The sequence below is a fragment of the Egretta garzetta genome, unplaced genomic scaffold (genome assembly GCF_000687185.1).
Source record: "Egretta garzetta isolate BGI_Z169 unplaced genomic scaffold, ASM68718v1 scaffold30, whole genome shotgun sequence".
Lineage (NCBI taxonomy): Eukaryota > Metazoa > Chordata > Aves > Pelecaniformes > Ardeidae > Egretta > Egretta garzetta.
In genome coordinates, this window is record NW_009258383.1 from 3,055,915 (window position 1) to 3,069,971 (window position 14,057).

Here is a 14,057-nt window from a genome sequence, read left to right on the forward strand (position 1 = left end):
TGGCTCACGAGCTAGACAAGATGAACTAGAGATGAGGAAGAGGGAAGCCTAAGGGACTATCACAGGAGTAAGCAAAGCTAGCTGCCTCACTTATCAATTATACTGCAATAGTGTATATTTATGGTTTTATGGCAAGGGCTAACTCGTTGGACCAATATTTTCCCCCAAGTCATATCCAGGTAAATGCACCAAAGTCATGCTAGGGAACAGCTTTTATGGATTTAAAATATTTCTTTTTTTTCCCAGTACAGTATTAAAAAAATAAAAGCTTCTTTTTAAAATACTGAAAATATATTTTAGTTAAGGTAAAAATACTAAATATAAAAATTTAATGTAATATTTAAAATAACTGTGCTATAAAGGCATGTGAATTACTTAGTTATTTTGACATTCAATAATGGCACATTAACCCTTGTGGAGAAGCATGTACCAGTATACCCACATGGTGGTTTAGGAGAGAAGCTCATGCATTTCTGCATAGAAAACAAGTCTGCTTAATAAATGATGTGTAAGGGATTTTGAGACAGTAACGTTCATGCACTTGTGATGCATGGGGGAGTGTTCCAGGTAAGGCAGCGCAGTATACAGCATACAATTCAGCACAAATACTTATCTGTGCTTATTACAGCTATAGGATTCTCTGCTTCTGAATTGGAAATATTTTTTCTATTTTCCTTTTTGGCTGATGATCAGAACAGGTTGAAGGTGAAAATCTGTATTGATTTTCATTGGCTCTGCTCATGTCTTTGAGCTGCATATCAGAAAATCTGGAATGAGATAAAGAAAATGTGCTTGCCACTGTTTCCAGGGGGGAACGATAGGTTAGATGATGGGCTAGAATGTGCCTGGATTTCAACACAAACCGACCATTTGGAAACCAAAAGAGTCTTTAAGAACGTGACCCTAGCAGATTTTTAAAACACTTGGGTTTTTTTGCAACATGCACACAAACGTAGCTGGGTAATAACTCGTTTGTGTATGAAAAACCTAAAAGTTGAGATATTTATTATGCTCACCATTGTCACTGTTATTTTTATAGAGCGATTAAATGATAAAATAATCTATCCAAGTTTTCAAGTGGGGAAGCACCTGCATATATGCTATGAATGAACAGTAGCTGGATGTATTAATGCACGTATCAGTTAACTGCAGGTTGCAGAGATCTGATATTTCAATGCCATTCTTTAAATATTACTGTAAGAGACCACATAATAATAATAATAATAAAAGTACCAAATCATGCTTCAGCAGCTAGAAAGAGAGATTGCATCATGTTTTGGCAGTGACTCGATCATCCTACTCCACACTGGCAGCATTCAGTATAAAAAGGACAAAATGGCAGCAAAACCGGTCAGCAGCTTCTCTTCGTCTGGAGTTTTCCCAGGTAGATAAACAAAACAAAACCAGAACAAACATAAAGCTGCAATGGGAGCAGGTCAAAGCCCTGGCCCTTGTGTTGCTCTGATGAAAGTAAACTAGACTGATTTTCTTGGATAAGCACATCACAATCCCAAAATAAAAGATAAGTGCATAAAACCTCCAAATAATGATCTTCACTAGAACAGCTATGTGGTTTGTACAGGACAGTGGCCTTGTCAGCTACACATCTTGTTCATTTATGATTCATCTTCAGTCAGCATTATGATGCATTCACCTCACTGGAGTTTTGGCTGGATGACATGTGAGAGTCCAGATTCTCCTTGCATTTCTCCAGATCATGGAAATATGGGTGAGAGAGGGCAACATAGGCAGATATTCTCTTGGCTGGATTGAAGGCTAAGCATTTCTGTAAGTATGAAGAGAAGCTGGGTTTAACTCAAGTGTACAGTTAACAGTGCTAACATTGCATATATACATTAATGCATGACAACTTCAATTTATGATCAGTATGAGACACGACAGGGTCTCAGTAGGTGCTGCACGATAAGATGACCACCCATATTAAAACAAGCAGTGGGGTCATAGTATGTGACTATGACATCTCCAAAGCTAATAGAAAATAACAAGTTAGAAAATTAAAGTATTAATAGTTTAGGAAAATCCCAGAATTCAGGTTTTCTTGAATTCACATGCACAGGAGATCTGTCTCACAGACTGCAGGGAGCAACTCTTCATGGACAACTTTTGAATCCCCTCAGAGTTCAATGCACCATTCTTTTGTGGTTATATGAACATAGAATCATAGAATCACTTTGGTTGGAAAAGACCTTTGAGATCATCGAGTCCAACCTTTAACCTAACCCTGACATCCCACCACTAAACCATGTCCCTAATACATGGATGGCATCATAAGGAATATGTTCATTCCTAGGCTCAGCATTTCTGTAAGCATTGGGTCTTTGACTTATAGCCTTTGTATGCTAATGTTTTGTGTTCAGTTTCTCCCTCTTCTTCCTAGTTGTACTTTGCTTGCCTTCTTTCCAGATCCTTATCCCAGCCTTTGTCCAGCCAGCACTGAAATCTCTCCCACAGCCTTGCATTTTATAAGTTGCTCTCTTTTCCTTCATTCACCTCCAGATAGCATGCCCCCTACTGTCCTTGTCTAACCACTCCCTACTCCTATTTTCTTTTCTTGTATCAGAATTTCTATCATTTAACTTTTGAAATTTAATTCAGTGACTTCCAGTCCTACTCTCTCTTTCATCTGTGGCTCCCACTCTGCCTAACATGAACTTTCCACCTCACCTTCTAAGCACAGATATTTGTCTTCTTCCCCCCTCCCATCATGCCTCACACTCACTGAGCTCCCTACCATATTTTATTCCTTGTTGTTCCCAGAATCTAATTCTTGTCCCACATCTAGCTTCCATTTCCAGATGTAGCCCAGTTTACCACAGCTGGGAGCTGCAGTCCTAAGGACAATGGAGGATGATCTGCTGTTCTTTAGAGATAATGGTGGCCAGAGAGAGCAGTTCCTGAAGGGATGCAGCAAGTCTTTCAAGAGTTCCACTGAGCCCTCTCTACTGAGCCCATGTCAACCAAGATCTTTTAAAGGCTTGCACAGAACAAGTTTAGCTAGATTTCAACAAGCACAGCAAAAGGCAAACTGAGGCAAGGCCATTCCCTATATTCCATTCCAAGACTGAACTTCAGGTCTGTGTTTATAACATATCTATAAAAATGATGCAAATAATTTAATTGAATTCAGTGTTACCAGCTGCACCAGCACAATTTGTTTGCATCTGTTCAATCCTGACATTTTTAAGAGGCAAAACCTGGTGAATTCAAATCTCAAGTTTTCAGCATTCAGTAGAAGGCCTGCAGATGTAATCTGCCTCTACAGCCTATCTTCTGCTTTATACTGGGTCCACTATACCATGAAAAATGGTAGGTCGGTTTTTGTACTCATGTCAGGCTTACACTATAAGAATGGCTGAATCAGTGGCACAACAGTGGTCAGTAATGAGGATCAAAGCATAAGGTCTAAAGACAGATCAAACAGGTACTTCCCTGACACAGTCTCCTAGTCTCTAACTGTCCTCAGCTCTGACATCTCTTGAACCAAAGGTGGTGTCTTTGTGCTGATGTTTCACAGATTTACATGAATTTGCCTAGCTATTTTGGAGCTTTTCTTTAATAACACCATTAAATGGAAACATAAATGTTTCTTGGCATGTTGCATGCACAGTGGGAACTGTCAGTCATATGGCTTGGAGGACAACAAATAGAAACTCACTAGAAGCAAGTCTTTGCCCAGATCATCAATATCTGGTACAAATTTTTCAATAGGTTGTGCAGGTCTGGAAGTGAAAGCATTTCTTGGAAGAGCAACGTCATTAGGCCAGTCCTCTTCTTCTGGTAGTCCAATTACACTGTGAAAGGAAAACCACAACGTTAGGTCTGAACATTTATCCAGTCTCCCCTTTACATAGATTATACTGAGTGGCAGTTTTACTTTATAAGTCTTTTTGTTTCAATGAGATTAATTGTACAGTAGCGCACCGATCTCTGTGAATAGAGGCTGATGAGTGTAGGTCCTCAGTGTGCTTGGTAAAAATCATTCTCTGGCCAGCACAATTTTCTGGCCTAGGTCTCAATTTTCTGAGTCTTTTTTTCAAAAAAGGGCTGAATGCTGTGGAAGAAAGTTGCTCAGCTCTTGACTGGATAGTGCAAGATATGTTGCTCCAGGATGATTAAAAGCAGCAAGTTTCAAAGGGGAATTGCATGCAAGGATCTTTATTCACAAGAATAGGGACTGAGAGAAGAGTGTGGGTCAAGTTGAGGGTAAGGCGATAAAAGGGATGTTTGATAATGCTTCAAAGCTATGTGCAGTAATTGTTGCCCAAATTTAAACAATTTATTTTCTTCACAATACAGACTTTAAAGTCTCAGTTCAGAAGTGGCGTAGGACTTGAGTGCCTTCATGTTTTTACTTTCAATTGTATTTTAGTGTTTCTTTACCCCTTAATAGAATATTTTAATTTCCTTTTATAATTTATATCTTTATTCTTTAAGTTATAGAAGATATTTGTAATAATTAAATAATCATGGTAAGGGTTTAAAACCAAATAAATGAAATAGTAGGTAAACCTCTGATGGATCAAGTCTCATACTTTTCATGTTTTAGTGTGATGCTAATATTTGTCGGGTTGAAAAGCCAGTTTCTGATGGAAATTCTAGAAAAGACCATAGATTACTTGTCAGGTTTCAGGGAAATTAAATTTTTACAGCCTGTGAAATCGAGATTTTTATTAGAAACGATGACATGGTAAGACAAGAAGGAACATGAAGAAACGTCACCGAATACTTGGGGCTGCACTAAGCCCACTGCCACTAGGGAGCAGCATTGACCTTTCTTCTTACTGAGGTTGGTAGTAAGACTGTGAGGCCATGGGCCAAATGCTTTGATGCAAATCATACTTTATCTCACCGAACTTAGTGGAATTACTCCACATGTACCTACATGGATTTTAGATTGCAATTTGGCTCACCTAAAATACCTCCAAAAATTAATATGTCCTCAAAACAACAGCATGGCAATTAAAATCTCAGGACAATTTAATTATACTACATCTGAAGATATCACATCTCTTGGGAAATGATAAATTAAATTTGTACGAAAAACTGAATTTGACTTTTATCACCACAGATATGGTGGGGGTGTGGGGCAACTCCCTTGGCCACGGTGGTTAAAGCCATGTGATTGGCTGTTTGAGGATCTGGACCTCTATTAAATGTAATACAAATAGCACTGTAGGAAGATGGGGGAGTTAAGTTTTTTAAATAACAATGAAGTTTAATCTGCCATTCAAATGTGTTATTTAGTCCTAGGTTTTTTAACGTTTGCATGAGAGAGCATGAACAGGGCAGAATAAGCACAGACACAGGCAAAGCTAACAAAAAGAAAGAAGGAGGCAGCCTGTCAGGCAGGTAGGGTGGACAAGACCAAGAGTGGAAAGGAGAGACATTTTTAGTTACACACTCACGTAGCACTCAAACCTCTTAATAATGAATGTCTGAGTAGATGCCCTCATTCTGGTCTGGTAGCACTACCATTTCAGTGACTAAGTTTGGGAGTATCTTGGATGAGTTTCATCTCCTGTCAAAGGTTCAGGCCTGGTCTTGAGAAACGCTGAGTGCTTTCCACTCCCATTGATCACAATGGGAGACAAGTCTGCTCAAACCACTGCAGCATTTAGCCTGAAATCTATGAGGCTATCCCACACGCTGATGGTGCCTTGGAAAAGCAGGAAGTAGTTTTGGGCCATGTCTGAGGGATTTACCCTCCAATGCGGTGGAATTTTACCTGACAGAAGTCGGTACGCACATGTAAAGCAAAGGTAGACCACAGCCCCATTATCTGAAAGAATGCATCAGTCCAGATTGCACAAAAATCCTGAAACTACTTTCTGTCCAAATTAGCCTGCAGAATGAGTCATTACTGTAGAAAGAAACAATCCTCCTACAAGAAGAGCTATGCCTAACTGTAGGGGGTTCTCCAGCTGTGAAAACACAAAATAAACACTATTTAGCATACCCCCCCCCCCCCCAGAACCCAAGAAAGAAACTTTTGAACTATTTAAGGAGAACTGCACAAAAGAAGCAAAACCAAACTTTCTCTTTATGTAGATGTGTAATAAGGAATTTCTTCTAATATTAGCACGGCATTTTGTCTTCTTGATGAATTCTTTTCTGCACAGGTAATCTCGGCCCCTAGGGATGGAAAGATCCCTGTCGGAGGCTGCTGCTAGCAGCTATGCATTTAATCCTAGCTCAGTTCGTTTTGACTTTTCCCCTTAAATGTCATAAACGAAGCAAAAGCCTTAAAAAAATCACAGCTATGTCTTTTTAAATTATAAAGGATGTTGTATGTATCAAAACTGTCTTCATTTAATAAAGCAGAATATTGTAGGACTAAAGGAGTAGCTTTGGCAGAAGAAGAAAAAGTAAACTTTAAGGACTGATTTTTCTGGATTGGGCAGGAAGCGCTATTCAGCGCATGACAAATTAACCACGCAAGTGAGTCACATACACTGGTATGGTATGCAGGAAAGGGAAGTCAACTGTGTGAAATCAAGACCTGCAATTTAGGAACCTCATATTAAATAATGAAAATGCTTAGAAACAGATCTGTTATGATTTGAGAACTGGAAAAATGGATAAACAGAGAAATTAATTATTTATTCTGTTTAAGCTCTTCTCCCTAGAAACTTTGCTATCTTCTCTTTGGAATATCTTCAAGAGAATTATACTTCAGCCTTTTCTCTCTCTCTCCCCGCTTCCCCCCCCCTGCAGCCCTGCAGCCCCTCTGTACAGAAAGGAAAGACAGAGGTGCAGAGGCAAATGGGCAGTCATTCTCTGGAGTGGGACCAGCCCTGTGTGGCTTTGATTTCCTTAACTACATGATATGTACATCGGATCTTAAATTTACATGGTTCTTATAAATTCAGAAACATTCCTTGCCTTGGAGAGTTTTTACAAGAAAAAGTGATATAATTGTATGTAATTATCATATACGTAATATCAATAACTTAATTTTTTGGTTTTTAACTGAGAACATATTTTGGAAGAGAATTATTCTACCTCAGAGAGTTTAGAGCCTCCTCACCTCCTCAACATATTTGATATATCCGATGAAGAAAAACAAAAGCTCCTAGAACTGTAAAACCATTTTAAAGTAAAGCCAATTAGTTAATCTCTGACAAAGCACTTGTTAAAATGCTGATATTCCTTCTGTTCTCACAGTTACCTTCCTGACCAAAACATGGACTGTTAATCTTTTTAGCAGGCTACACAGTATATTTTAATAGCTAAAATATTTTCTTGTGTACAGAAGCCTTTTCTGCAAAGAAGCTGTTGGTAATCATCTTAGAGATTTCAGTTTAACAACAATTTTGAAGTATTCTAATGTTGTTTTCTGAAATACACAAAGAAATTACTGAAAAGGAAAACCTCTGCATTTGTTTATGTGTAGAGAATCTCTTGGATCTAACTGTTTAGGAATATGCACGAATGACACATGCACAATATGTTTAAGAGATTTAAAAAGCCCGAAAGAGAAGTCTCGCATAACTTCCTGATGATGGCTGTTAGTTCTGCAGAACTATATTCCATGTTGCTTCCTCCTCCCACTCTGACACAGAATACACGGAAATATCATGTTGCATACAGTAGCAATAGGAAATATGTTCTAGGAATACTTTGTTCTAGTCACATTATTGCATAAAAACATGGCAAAGAAACCTCAGAGTGTTTCAATGTTAAACAGATATTGACATAATGCAACTAGTTATTACTTACTCAAAGATTTTTCCTAGCTGATCAACATCTGAATTTCCACGGAAGAGTGGTCTGAAAGAACAAAGAAATATTTTTAGGATGTGACTTGCTTTAATTAATGTAAATTTGTATTTGTCATTGACAGCTGCCAACATAGGGTGAAAATACGTTATTTTTTTTGAGACCTCACTTCTGCCTCCATGTTTTATCCAGTCTGTGAGTGTACCTTTCAAGCTTCTACTAAAACCGATAAAAAAGGGAATAGATGAGACATGTTCTTGAGTATGCTACTTCTGAAAATTTAATTGTCCTTTAACACGAATGAAATAACTTTCTCAACTGATACTATCCTATGAATTATACCATTAATAAAATAGATTTCACTATAAAGAACATACTTAAATAGCTGTTTAGAGAGACAAAAACGGAGTGAATGTCATGCAATTCATTAAAACACAATAAAATTAGAGATGAATTATTATGGATACAAATTCAACATTAAATTTCTTGTATACTGTATATTGGAAATGTGCTCCTGGGTTTAAGGGGTCAAATAAATGACAATGGATTTATGAAGGTCTGTAAAGAATGGGTTGTGAAACGGTACAGAATTTACCTTGAAGGAGAGGAATACTTCTGCTGCGTAAATAAAGATATGTTCAGGAAAGAAAGAAATTAATAGGCTGAATGTCCAGACGCTTTCAGAAAAAAACAATGACTAAAAATACTTTCAGAGAGTGGTACACACTTTTTCTTTTCAAAGTACCATTTAAGATATTTTCACTCATCGTTTATAAAATACTATCATCCCATAGTGCCCAAGTAAAATATGAAATTCAGATTTGTGTGGCTGTATGGCCACCTTTGTATTGAATTCAGTAAGGTGTGATCAACAGTGCAATTTTATGTTTAAACTCCCAAGACATTCCAACAGATTACTGACGGATGATTAAGGATCCAGCCAAAAGTGAGGGCATCTGTGAAGATCAGGCCCCAGATGTTGCATACCATTTTGGTTCAGCAAATGGTAGATTACTCCAAGAAACACGATTCAGACACACTGCAAACTGAGATACTAACTTGGGTTGACTCATAGCCAGGCCACCCCTATCTTCTAGAGCACAGCTCTCGGAGTACAGTGCACATGGTAAACTTATGGTTACAGTTTCCAAAACTGTTCAAATGAGACCTGGTGACTTGACAAACAATGCATATTCCTGTGTTTCCACTGGAAGCCTTTGGTTATGGAGAGACGTCAGTTCTCCTGCATCTCTCTGCACTCATTTCTTCTGTCTGATACAGGTCCTTAACAGCAGCGATAGCCAAAGCCATCATTTCACTGTTGCTCTTCATAGAAGACCTCTCCTATCTACACGAGGAGTACTCAGCTATAGTTCTTCCCCTCTCATTGCTCATATGCAGGAGCAGGTGTAGGATCTAGATCTCCTTTTGCTAACCATGAGTTAATTCTGAAAAATGTTGCTTTACATCTTGACACGCTCATGTAGACAACAGAGCTCCCTGTCACTGCCGCCCATTTTGTGGGTCCACACCAAATACAGTAAATAGACCCAGAGCACTGTGACATTTCACAGTTAGACATAATAATCTCTCCAGAAATCTGTGCCACCAAGAAAAAGAGCAGAGCAATAACTGGAAGACATGCTTTGATGAACTAAACACACATTTTGTATCCTTCACATCTGCTGCCATTCAGGTGATGTCATATCAACTTATACTGCAAACTACTTTGCGCAGGGACATTGAGAGAACAATTTCATCAGGTCTGATTTGAAACCATACAATAACAGATTGAAACAGATGGGGTAAAATGCAGTAGCCTGCCACTTGTCCATGAAGGGCTTTATTTATTTTGATTCTGAATAAATAATAAATATCGGTATGCACTGCTTCCCAGATATCCATGATATTTACTAACTACAGACTCTATGACAAGAGTGTTTCAACTCATACTTAGAGGTTTCTGTATTTTTTTAAGCTTTGAAGTATCCAGCAATACTGGCTTCTACAAAAAACCAGCACTTATCTTCACTCAAACAGGAGCATCTACTTCTGCTGTAAGTTTTGAGCCTGATTTTAAAAATGGTCAGTAGCTACAATCCTAGTATTGTTCGTGGCAGCAGACATGCTCTGTATCTTCCAATGCCAGACAATGACAACATTAGACATTTTTTGAATGAATGCTTAAAATTATTAAGATACGGTTACTTTGAGCATTTAATTTTGGCTCCAGCATTAGAATATTGGGGCCCTTTAAAGTAACAAAACCTACACAATCAAATAATCCTATCCATGCAAATGGAAAGCTGACTTAATGTTTTAAAATGTATGCTGAACCTTGCGTTAATGTGAAAGCTTGGCAAAGTCAGCCTTGTTCGCAAATCACCTTAGGCAGTGTCATGCCAAAACAAGTATGATTCTTGGGATTTTTAAGGGAGGTTTTTCCCATCATTGTTGCTGTCTCAGATTCACTAAGGGCTGAAGCAAGAATTTAAATTCTTTTGACTATATAATTATACAACACAAGGTGACCTTCCAACATACTTTGATATTTCATCATAATGAAATGTTATTAATTCATCTTTCAGGTTCCTATCCGTCCCACCATCATGACTACAACAGAATGCCAACTCCAGGTTAGGCACTACTAATGTAATGAAACTTGCCTCATGAATTTTGGCTGGAGGTTCAATTGGAATATTGGACAGATGATTGGGGAAGCAGATCCACTTAATCAGCAGCCATATGAAGATCTCATCTCACATTTTGGCAGTAGTTACTCTTTAGTAATGACTTGCCAGTGCTGCAAGTCCAGTACATAAAAACTTTCACCTCAAGCCGATTGTTTTTTTAATTCTGTTCTTAAAGGTAGACATCAGGTCTCCCAGTACCGCTGAACTGGGAGCATACTCAGCAGCCACAGAAATGTAAAATTCCACCTTTGTTCTTGGTATCTTTCACGTGACTCACTCACCCACTCACTCCCTGAGGTTTATTTATGCAAGCTCAATCCAGAAGTCCTTACTTGGGGATACGCTCTCTTCCCTGTGATGATAATCTGTGTAAGACTGGTTAAATTCTGAGAGTCTGATTTTGTAGAACTCCTTCTTTTTCCCTTGGGAAAGGTGTGGAGCTGGGTTTGTTGCCTGTGGCAGAAGATATGAGTCTGTCCTCTGACTTCAAAGAACTCCTAAAATCTCTGCATATGTGTGTCTCAGGAAAGAGGGATATTCCAATGGAGGAAAGGGCTATCCATGGGGGTACACTTGCCTTTTGGGTGGTTCCTCGATCCTCTTAACCTTCCCTGACTTTGCTTGCTACAAAATCCATGCTCTGAGGGCTCTAACGCCATTGCTGTAACAAAACACACACTTGAGTAGGGAAGAAGATGGGACGGAAAGACAATGCACCTAATTTAATTTCCCTATTTGCTCAAGAAGTCTCAGATGTTTTAAGTCCCCATAATTTCCTATTTTTGTTGGCTGTTGCTTCTTTGATTTCTTAGGGACAGGGGAGGAGGGAAATGTTACAGGGAATCTGCAGGTGTCCATCTTGTTTGATCACTCCTTCTCCAGGCCTTGGAGATAGACTGTTATCCACTGCCTCTGGAATGGTGCCCACTCAATGCAGGAAAACCCCCTTCATGTCTAATGTAGGACCAGAATGGCCTTAGCCTACAGGTATGAAGATGAGTTGAAGGCACCATATTACTACCTTGTCCTGCTAAAATAAACTCCTACTGAGTCAGTAAGCATGAACCTTAGTTCCTGAGATACAAAATGGGCAGCTGCACAATTAAATGGATATTAGTCTGCATTGTGACTATTTTCACAGGATAAATCTATCTACCTTTTTATATGTCAGTCCAACACAAAAGTGCATATAACTCCTGGGCTGCATGAGGTAAAGTGTTGCCAGCAGGTCAAGGGAGGAGACCCCTTCCCTCTGCTCAGCACTGTCGAGGCCACACCTGGAGTGTTGGGTCCAGTTCTAAGTTCCCCACGACAAGGGAGACATGGACATGCTGGAGAGAGACTAGAAAAGGGCCATGAAGATGATGAAGGGACTAGAGCATCTGATTCATGAGGAAAGGCTGAGAGAGCTGGGACTGTTTAGCCTGGAGAAGAGAAGGCTCAGGGGGGATTTTATCAATGTCTATAAATGCCTGAAGGGAAGGTGCAAAGAGGACAGAGCCAGGCTCTTTTCAGTGGTGTCCAGTGACAAGACAAGAGGCAGTGGGCACAAATGGAAGCACAGGAGATTCCCTTTGAACATAAATAAACACTTTTTTACTGTGAGGGTGACCGAGCACCGGCACAGGTTGGCCAAAGCGGTTGTGGAGCCTCCCACCTTGGAGATATTCAAAAGCCATCTGGACATGGTCCTGGGCAACCAGTTCTAGGTGGCCCTGCTTGAGCAGGGCAGGTTGGACCAGATGATCTCCAAAGGTCTCTTCCAACCTCAACCATTCTGTGGTTCTGTGATAATACAGAAATAAAAATACAGATCACGACATAAGGTTGCAATGTGAAACCTCACAAATCCTGAAAAAGTTACCATCTGCTTACAGTTTAGAAGTACTTGCACCACTAATCTTCTGGCTGAAAGGCTCTCATGCTTATATGTAGCTGAACAAATTAGGTTTCACTATTCACCAAATTTAGGCTCTTTTCTCTTGTCCAAAGGAATATACTCAGCTCATGTTGTTGTTTCATGCTGAGTTTCACCTTCACTGAATATTCCATCTATCTCAGCTGGATATTGGTGTCTGAAAGGTTGAGTATTTTATAGACATTTTTTCATGTCTGTGCTACTCAGTAAAAACTGAAATATAATAAACATTTCCTAAGCAAGTCTCCATGAAAAAATTTTCCCTGGTGCAATTCCATGAACATGCCAAAGCAATTCTAAAAGTATTGTATACAATGACAATGCAATGACACCCAAGAGATAAATGTGGTTTAACTGTAAACTGGCCACCCTACTTCTAGACTTCACTTTAAGCCTGTGCTCTACAAAACAAAGAGGGTCCGCAACTTTCCACAAGAAAAGTTAGAGTTTTCATAAAGATTGGAATTAAAGATATTGATAAGCACTGTTCCAGTCTATACTGCAGTGCAGACACAAGGAAAAAATAGTCTAATAAATGCGCAATCATTGGGGCACAGGAAAAGATTTCTGCAGTTTTCTTGGCAGTGGCTGACATTTTGAACCAATTAGTGACATTCTGATTGGAAACCCACCTTTCAATTTCTGACACTGAGTTACTAAACTACAAGTAAAATGGATACCCAGAAGAAAGGTCATGTGATGAAAACCAGTATGGAAGAGGGAAAAAAAGTAAAGAAATTATCTTTCTAACCAAAACATATTACAGAGCTACCATGACAATTCTACAGTTGCCAATACAAGTGCCTCCAAGGCTAGATGAGTCTTTCCAGATATGTAAGAAGTAACTTCCAAAATAACTATCTGGATTCTTTCTGCTAGTCCATTTGCCCAGTGTGGTGACAACAGCAGTTGGGAATCCCATCCCTTTCCTTGTTATATACAATATTCTCAGTGAAAAGTGTGTTCTCGGTGAAAAGTCTGTATATTGGCAATCCACATGTACTCAGTGAAGTCATACAAGAACTCCCTAAAATGAAAAGAGCATCATGGGTGGGGAAGGTACAACTTGCTTTTTGGGCAAGTAGGGATTAGATAATCTGGTTGAAGAGATGGCAAGGAGAAGTGCTGGGAAGAAGAGCAGTGATTTCAGAATAGGTAGCTGCTGCTTTGAAGGCATTAGACAAGATGGGGGAGGTGCTGAAATAGAAAGTCCGCAATAATTTGACATAGCGGAGAGAAAAATGTGAGGGGAAAGAATATAGCAGCGGTTCATGGAAGTGGTACAAGGAATTTTAGAAGTCGGTAAGATTGTAGTAGTTAAGTCTAGGAGTTTGTATGTCTGTGTGTATAAGAGCAACAAGGTGACGGTGAAGAAACTAAAAAAGCTAAAGCCAAGAAACATTTGCCAAGGAATCCTGCATCGTGCCATGGGAAACCTGCCAAGCTACATAGTCTGTGACTCAGAGAGATATTTAAATGATGTTTTGTTTTTTCTTTTCATATTACAAAATGTGAATAGCTGGCAAATAATTTTGTCAGATTCTTAGTTACTTGTTATGAATAAAATATTTTCATTTTTAGAATTAAAAACAAATAGGACCTAAAACTAGAATTATGAGATGACTAGAAATAACATGATCTGGACTGTCCTGTGGAAACCTTTATTCAGAGGGATTATTTCTGAGCTGATTCCTCACTCTTGTTCC

General features: G+C 39.0%; 1 protein-coding gene across 1 annotated transcript in view; it reads right to left on the reverse strand.

The window, feature by feature from the left end:
- Window positions 1-347: 347 nt before the first annotated feature.
- Window positions 348-14,057, reverse strand: part of CDK6 (cyclin dependent kinase 6) — a 127,586-nt gene continuing 113,876 nt past the window's right edge. Inside the window, exons 6-8 of the mRNA XM_009641816.2 lie at window positions 7,741-7,791; window positions 3,677-3,812; window positions 348-1,786 (exon numbers count right to left, since the gene is read on the reverse strand). Coding sequence (XP_009640111.1) covers window positions 1,640-1,786; window positions 3,677-3,812; window positions 7,741-7,791 — 334 coding nt within the window. The 3' untranslated portion in view covers window positions 348-1,639. The remainder of the gene's footprint in view (window positions 1,787-3,676; window positions 3,813-7,740; window positions 7,792-14,057) is intronic.